Source organism: Salminus brasiliensis, chromosome 6, assembly GCF_030463535.1.
Source record: "Salminus brasiliensis chromosome 6, fSalBra1.hap2, whole genome shotgun sequence".
In the NCBI taxonomy this organism is placed as follows: Eukaryota; Metazoa; Chordata; class Actinopteri; order Characiformes; family Bryconidae; genus Salminus; species Salminus brasiliensis.
Window position 1 is genome coordinate 5107137 of NC_132883.1, and position 8364 is coordinate 5115500.

The following is an 8364-nucleotide window of genomic DNA, read 5'->3' on the forward strand; positions in this document are numbered from 1 at the left end:
CTTTCCAAGCCCTTGCTGCTGTTGGAGGTGTGTCTTTGTGGCATTTCCTAAATCTACCCTCCAGCTCCTGCCCCGAACTGTCCACCCCCCCCCTGCCCTCAGTAACCTCAGCCACCAAAACCACCAGAGCACAGTCACTTTCACTCATCAAGCCTCCAGCACTTCAGAGCAGCTTCGCACCTCCACTCGCCTGGAGCTCCTGGACATCCCTGTGACTTGTTCAGCGCTGAGAAGATCAGGCAGTTCCAGACAGGTAAGCAGAACCTGCTGCAGTCTACAGCTCAGCAGATAACAGGTGTGCCCCGGATGTGATATTGGGCCTTATCAGAATCAGTTTGCTTATTATTACTACAGGTTCTTTCTGTGCTGAAACATCTAAAGGCATCAAGATTGCTCGCAAGCAAAAACCTTGTAACTCCATTTTTAAGTTCTTCACTTTTTGGCAGAATGTGAATCCAGCAGCTGATCTTTACATTCTGTCAAAATGTTGTGATGAACCAGTAGAAATGCTCCAGAAGGACTTGAAATAACATCTTTGCACATCGAGTGTTATTAGATACAGTCAAACGAATAATCGTACCAAAACAGGCTTCTTGAGGCAGCGGCACAGATGAACCATGTTTGGTTACATAAATAATCTTTCAGTGGATGGATGAGTGTGACGAACCTTTTCTAAGTTCTAAGAACTTTTAATTATTAGTCAAGATTTTTCCTAAAATTGTTTGTCCAATTTAAGAACCTTTTGCGAACTTATTTGTTTAGTTTTTAGAGTTAAGTGATTATTAAGTTGAAATAAATAAAATGAAATAATTATATATATAATGTATAATACATCAATATCAGAAATATATGTGCATATACACAGTATATATCACATAGATATAAGAGTAGTTTTTTTAGTGTTAAAAAAATTCATTTAATATTTTGATGTATCTTTTTGATAATTCTATATTGTTATCTTTTGATGTATCTAAAAATTTGATGTCTGATCTTTTTTCTTTGATATATAGAAAATGTATCTTTTGATATGTCAAAACATTTAATCTTTTGATATGTTGAAACATTTAATCTTTTGATAATCTGATCTGATATTTGATCGTTAATATATAAAAAATATACTCATGATAATATAGAATGATCAGACATCAAAAGATAACATGATTTTATATATAAAATCATCTTTTGATCTCTGATCATTCAATATTTTAATAAGTGATTATTTTATCTTTTGATATGCCTGGTCATTCTATCTTTTGATGTCTGATCATTCTATATTTTAAGTGATATATATAATGATTTTATATTTCGATGTCTAATCTTTTAATCTTTTGATAAGTCTGATAATGTTATAGTTTGACATGTCTGATTATTATATACTTTGATAAGTCTAATCGTTCTGTTATAGTATAGTCTTATATATTTTGAGACGGCTCATAACTTCATCTGTTGATAAGTCTGGTAATGTTGCATTCTGACATGTCTGATCATTTTATATTTTAAAATGTGCAATTATTGTATAAAATGTTTGATGCACAACATCTGATAAGGAATCTCTCCCCTCATTTCAACTTCCTCTTCACTCCTGCAGGCTTGAGGGGGATTTGCCAATGGAGGCCTCTGTAGAGCAATCTCGCTGGGTGTCCCAGCCGCTGATGCCCACTGAGCTGGCGGTCAGCTATCCATCTGATGCGGGCTATTTGTCCCATGCTGAGGAGGACTCTGCCTTTTCCAGCATGGAAGCTGATTACAGCCTGCCCTCTCTTTTCTCCAATCCTGTCCATAGCCGCAGCGCTGCAGCGTACAGACACAGCCCAGGTCAGCAGTCTATACACACACAGAACACTGGGGTTATTGATTTTTTAACCCTGTAAAATCCTAAGCTTCAGCTGGGCCTATGCTTCAGTTACTCTTCTCATTGCAGCTTCTGACACATTTCTCCTAGTTACTGAATAATAAACCTTAAGACTAATACATGAGTAGTAAAAGTATGTGTAAGTTTTTGAGGTTAAGATAATCTTAAAGGCATGATTTACTTGGTTCAGGTGTCTGGAAGGAGACTGTGTGGTAAAAGAAATTCCACTTTGTGATTTTAGAGGTTGTTCTTGAACTGGCATCCATCTGCTTTGGTTGGTGTCATGTCACTACTGTTACATTGTTGTAAACTCATTGCCTGCTCAGCCGTATACTGGACAATTTAGTTTAATTACTTTCAGCTCCATTCAGTTAAATTTAATATAGCTTAGTTAAAATTCATTCATTTCAATTTAGTTCAGTTCAGTTCAATACAATTATAAGTTGTTCAGTCATAGTTCAATTACTTACAGCTCAATTAAATTATATTATTATTGGTCAAATCAGTTCTAACCAGAACCAGAACTAACCCAGTTCAGTTCAGGTCAGTTCAGTTCAGTTCAGTTCAGTTCAGTTCAGTTCAGTTCAGTTCAGTTCGGTTTCATTCGGTTTGGTTCAGTTCAGTTCAGTTCAGTTCAGTTCAGCTCGGTTTCATTCGGTTTGGTTCAGTTCAGTTCAGTTCAGTTCAGCTTAATAAAATATTGCTTAGTTTAGTTCAATTACTTTCAGCTTAATTCAGTTGAATGTGATATACCTCAGTAAAATTTAATTCAGTTCAGTTTAATTTAGCTCAACTTAAAAAATATTGCTTAGTTTAGATCATATTCTTATCATTTTATTATATTTATTTCATTCAATTGAATTAAATCAGTTTAGTTCAGTTCAATTAAATGCATTCAGCGTAGATAGGTTTCTACTCAGTTCAGTGAAATTCAGTATCAATCAGTAACATTGAATTAAAATCAAATTGAATATAGTAAAACTTGTTTCAGTTCAGTCAAATTCAGCTTAGTTGAATTCAGCGTGGTAAAGTTCAGCACAACTCATCTCAGTTCAGTTTGATTCAGTTCTCATCCTAATTTTGTTCTCTCTCTCTCTCCCCCTCAGTTCGGCAGGTATACTCCTCTCCGTTCCTGAGCGGTCTGCCGTGGCTGGACGGTTCTACCAGTCACTCTCTCTCTGCGCCGTACCCGTCACCCACAGGCTCCTGGCATAGCAGTGCCTTCACCAAGACCTCTGTTCATCCCCACAGCTCTTCCGCCTCCCCCCAGTACCCCACATCCGCCCCGTTGTCCTCTGTCAAAGTCCCCCGTCCTGAGCTGCACTCGCCCGGCCTGGACTGTAAGGAGAACCCAAGGCTGCTGGATGGAGTGAAGGGCGAGAGGACCAGTCCCACAGGGGCCCCCCTGGGTCTTGGGGGGGCTTATGCCCTCAATCATGCCACTGCCGGGGTGTACACACACACTCACACACCACCTCAGTCGCATGCACACTCCTTGAGTCACTACAGCTCCTACGGAAACCCAGGGCAGGATTTCAGCAGCACTGCCTTTTACTCACCCTCATCTTTCTCTCCCAAGTTACGCAGCAAGATGAGGCTCTCTCCTACAGGTGAGCGCTCACACACACACACACACACATCTACACTCACATGCATACACACATTTGCTTGTATGTGTGGATTCTTTGACACATTACAATGAGTTTTGTCCTACGTTTTTGGTTACAGAAGCGCGAGAGTGTGTAAATTGTGGAGCCACTGCGACCCCCCTGTGGAGACGGGATGGTACAGGCCATTACCTCTGTAACGCCTGCGGACTGTACCACAAAATGAATGGACAGAATCGGCCCCTCATCCGGCCAAAGAAGAGACTGGTATGGCTCATGTAAATCTAAATCAGAGTCAAAAACAGAGACATTATCAGAGTCAGGATCCAAATCAGAGTCAGAACAGTAGCCAAAGTCAAAACCCCTGTCAGGGTTAGAGGTAGAGAAAGAAACAGAGTCAGAATCAGTGACCTTATCAGAGTCAGAAGAGTAGTCAGAGTCAGAAGTGAGTCAGGTTTAGAGGCAGAGGTGGAGAAAGAATCAGCGACATTGGCATCCTAATTAGAGTCAGAATAGTAGCCAGGATTAAAATCAGAGTCAGTACCTGAGTCCAGGTCAGAGGCAGAGGTAGAGATAGAATCAGAGTCAGACTCAGAGACATTGTTGGGGTCAGAATCGGGATCCTAATTAGAAACAGTAGTAGCCAGGGTTAGAATCAGAGTCAAACCCAAGTCCAGGTCAGAGGCAGAGGTAGAAATAGATTTAGAATGAAAATTAGAATCAGAGACATTGTCAGAGTCAGGATCCAAATCAGAGTCAGAACAGAAGCCAAAGTCAAAATCCCCGTCAGGGTTAGAGGTAGAGATAGAAACAGAAGTCAGAATCAGAGACATTATCAGAGTCAAAATTGGGAAGCTAATCAGAAACAGTAGTAGCCAGATTTAGAATCCAATCCGAGTCAGGGTCAGAGACAGAGGTAGAAAATAAAGTAGAATCAGAATCAGAGACATTGTCACAGTCAGGGTCGGCATCCTAATCAGAAAAAATAGTATTGGGTTAGAATCAGAGTCAAACCCGAATCAGGGTCAAATGCAGAGGTAGAGATAGAAACAGAGTCAGAATCAGAGACATTGTCAGAGACAGGATTGGGATCCTAATCTGAGACAGTAGTTGCTGGGGTTAGAATCTGAGTCAATCCTGAGTCAGGGTACGAGGCACATGTAGGGAAAGAATCAAAGTTAGACTCAGAATCAGAGACATTGTCAGAGTCAGAATCGGGATCCTAATCAGAGTCAGAACAATATCCAGAACGACAGTTCAAAAGTTTGGGATCACTGATGTTAATCATTTGTTTCTGTACAGTTATGGAAAAATATTTGTTTTTTAAATATTATAAACTAGATGGCAGGTGTTGCATCCAACATTTCAAGGATTATGTTAATAATTATATACTATGTATACTTATATACTCCTACTATTATTATATACATTCATTATTTATGCGCAGATCTTTATGGCTACTTGTCTAGCTTGAAATTTGAACCCCACCTTATCCATACCAGTTTAAGACTGTCTGAGTGTTGAATGCGTCATAGCTTGATTCTGAAAATCACCTGCAGCCCTGTTCATAATTCTGGACGCATCTAATGCTTCTTATTCTGCAGCTTCCTGCAGATTATTTGAAAGTTATAAAGGTAGACAGGACTAGCAAGACTAGTATTCGTAAACCTCTAGAGCAGGCCCACCTGAAGCAATGCAGTAGTCATTCAAGTATCACACTAAATACTCCTCTCTCTCTCTCTCTCTCTCTTTCTCCCTCTCCCACCCTTCTCTCCATCTCTGTGCTCTCAGGTGGTCAGTAAGCGGGCAGGTACTCAGTGTGCTAACTGCCAGACCAGCACCACCACGCTGTGGAGACGCAATGCTAACGGGGAGCCTGTGTGTAACGCCTGTGGCCTCTACTTTAAGCTACACAATGTAAGAGCTCCTCCGCTTCACACACTTCCAGAACCTTGAAGAACCAAAATCAAGCCAGTATATTTACATTGACAGCATCTGTCTGACCCATCTTGTACAGAGGTAGGGGAACGTAGAGTTAGGAGTCCTGTCCGAGGACTCTTATTGGTGTAGTGTGGTAGGCTTGCCCAGCCAGGAAATCAAACCCTAGTGTGCTATTGGGGAAGGCGGTGTTGCTATTCACTACGCTACACCAATTGTAGTTAGAGAGCTATCTGGTGAAAGGACAGATAAGGGGAACTGCCCATTGGGCTAGAGGGGTATAAAGCCCCCCAGCATTGAGCTGTGGAGCAGTGGAAGTACTTTGTTCCCCTGAATGATGGATGGTACTCCATCCAATACTTTTGGGATGAGTTGGGGATGATTAAGTGGGATGGTGATCATCATCCAACGTCCTGACCTCACTAAATTAGCTCTTGTCGCTGAATGCAATCAAATCCTCACAGCAATGCTCCAAAGTCTGGTAGACAGCCTTATTCACTGGACAGTAGAGAAATTTACTCCATCAAAAGCTAACTCTTTAAAAGATAACTCTTTTAATAGCCTTTTTGCATTTCATAAGATGGAATGAATGAGCAGGTGTCCAAATACTTTTGTCCATGTAAGCGCTGCTGATTTTCCAATAATAGATAGATAATAGTGATTTGGGATCATTTCAGAGTGTCTAGCTGTGGAAAACCAGAAAAAGACTCAGACCTTATGCTCTCTCACCCCACCAGGTGAACCGACCGCTCACTATGAAGAAAGAAGGGATCCAGACACGGAACCGCAAGGTGTCCGGTAAGAGCAGAAAGGCCAGGAGAGGAGGCGTAGTGGAGCTCGACCCGTTCTCTGAGTCCATTATTAAAGGCCCTGGCTCTGAGCAGCCCACCCTAGACTCCTTCAGCCTGGGAGCTGGAGCCCTTGGGCCCTACAGCCACGTCACTCACACCATGGGCCCTTCCCAGGCACTTCATACCCCCACTCACCTGCCCTACTCGTACCACCCCGCCGCTGCCATCCTGTCCAGCATGGGCTAACGCTATGACCTCATGACCTAGGGTGGAAAAGTGAAAGAACTTGCTAGACACATGAGCTCAGTGGCAGGCCGCCACACTGCTTAAGACACTGTGGAGGAGGACTCAATCTTTTAACTGTGAAAAGACGTCTGTCTTAATGGTTTTCTAATGTTCTGTTAGTATCAGGGGGTCAGTGTGAAGGAATACTGAGGAGTTTTACACTGTAGAAAAATCTGTACTTGAGGTAAACACTGTTTTTATTCATATACTTGTATTGTTTGGGAATAACACAGAAAATGTGAATTATGTGTGTGTATTTAGTGTGTGTGTAGTGTATGGATACCATTAGACTTTTTTGTATAGATCCAACTACCTGCTTTGTTCTGTCTCCCTCTCTCTCTCTCTCTCTCTCTCTCTCCTGTCTACCTGTGACACCAGACAAGAAGGCATGTTCTAATTCAAATCAGTTTAGCCAAGCATGCACTTGGCACAGCACAGACATTTCAATAAAATTACATTTCAGAACATGACCACATAGCCAACGCTTTTCTGCCGTTGTGGTTTAGGGCTCTCTCTGTGGCTCTATTGTGAGCGCAAGAGCTCTAATTACTCAGACTGCAGATCAGTAGGAGTGTGTATGCAAATCCGGCACTTTCCATAGAGCGGAGGAGTGTGGCAGAGGCCTGGTCGGAGCGATACGCCTCACGGGATTCAAATCTGTGGCTTTATGGAAACAGTAAAAGTTTCAAACTAAGCACGTCAGATCTCATCCCACACCAGACTGTCAGGCCACTGCAGGAACAGAGCAGAGCGCTGAGGCGGCGCTGAGGTATGATTTATAGTTACAGTTATAGTAGCAGAGATGCCCAAATGTTTTCAGTCTGACCAAACAAAATACAAATAAAGGAATTATTAAACTGAGTACATTTTTATGATTATTTTATTACATCTATAAAGTGAGCATTTTTATTATTTCTCCCCCACAAACACATCTAACACACCCTCACATACCCTCCCTCCACCCTAATACCCTTTACTGCCTTTAGAGGTTACAATAGAAGATATAATACATTTATAAATTGATAAAAAATAAATATCAATCTAAAGCAAAAAACTATATGTAGTAATAAAGTTCAAAAAGTTAAATAAAGAAGAAGATTAAATAAAATAAAGTTATAAAAAGGGCTGAGGTTGTACATGTATGAGTACTGCATATCCATATGTAGTCCGTGTATATATATTTACATTTACATTTATGGCATTTAGCAGACGCTCTTATCCAGAGCGACTTACAAAAGTGCTTTGCTATTTACTCAAGAAAAACCTCAGCTAGTTTGAATAGACTAATAATTCAAAGATCCTCTAAGCTTTAGACATTACTAAATACAAGACAATAAGGTATGTCACAGTGACATTTAAAAGCTCAGTTCAGTTATAGATTAGGTTTATAGACTAGAGTGTAAGGCTGTAGCTGCTTTTGTATTTATATGAAAAAAGTATTAGGACACCTGCTCGTTTCTTAGGCATGGTGCCAATAAGTTCATGTTTTTCTGTCACAGACAGTCCTATTCTATTGGCAATATATATCCTTTTACTGTGAATGTAAAAATTAATGTAATACTCGGCCGGCCTCATACCTGACAGTTGTTTGGTTTGCATATATTTTTTTCTTCCTGGTGTGATAAAAAAAAATACAATACATTTCCATAGCAATTCCACTGAAACAGACCTTCTCCAAGCTGTCTGCACTCTGCTGTGCTCACTGTGCCTCAGCCTTGCTCTGCCACTGATTCCCAACCCACAGTTGGTAGTTTGCAGTGCAGAAATCTCCACCTCTTCTTCATGAACTTCTTCCAACCCAGTTCTAAAAACATGGGGATTGCCCCCATTCTTCACAAGTGCATTCTATTAAAGATAAGTGACTTTAAAGGGCCTGTATTATGGACAACCA

The 8364-nt window shown here is 40.9% G+C and overlaps 1 protein-coding gene across 1 annotated transcript; it reads left to right on the plus strand.

Annotated features, from left to right (window-relative positions):
- The first annotated feature begins 1598 nt into the window (after positions 1–1598).
- gata1b (GATA binding protein 1b) lies at positions 1599–6434 on the plus strand. The gene is made up of 5 exons (XM_072680803.1): positions 1599–1815; positions 2959–3462; positions 3581–3726; positions 5251–5376; positions 6135–6434. The coding sequence occupies exons 1-5, from the start codon at positions 1608–1610 to the stop codon at positions 6432–6434; spliced, it is 1284 nt and encodes a 427-aa protein (XP_072536904.1). The 5' UTR covers positions 1599–1607.
- The last annotated feature ends 1930 nt before the right edge of the window (positions 6435–8364 follow it).

Excerpts from the sequence above, each read along its gene's own strand:
- gata1b (XM_072680803.1), top strand. The coding sequence starts at position 1,608 with ATGGAGGCCTCTGTAGAGCAATCTCGCTGGGTGTCCCAGCCGCTGATG. Across the intron at positions 3,727-5,250 it reads TCCGGCCAAAGAAGAGACTG|GTGGTCAGTAAGCGGGCAGG; the intron begins GTATGGCTCATG and ends CTGTGCTCTCAG. Across the intron at positions 5,377-6,134 it reads TCTACTTTAAGCTACACAAT|GTGAACCGACCGCTCACTAT; the intron begins GTAAGAGCTCCT and ends TCACCCCACCAG.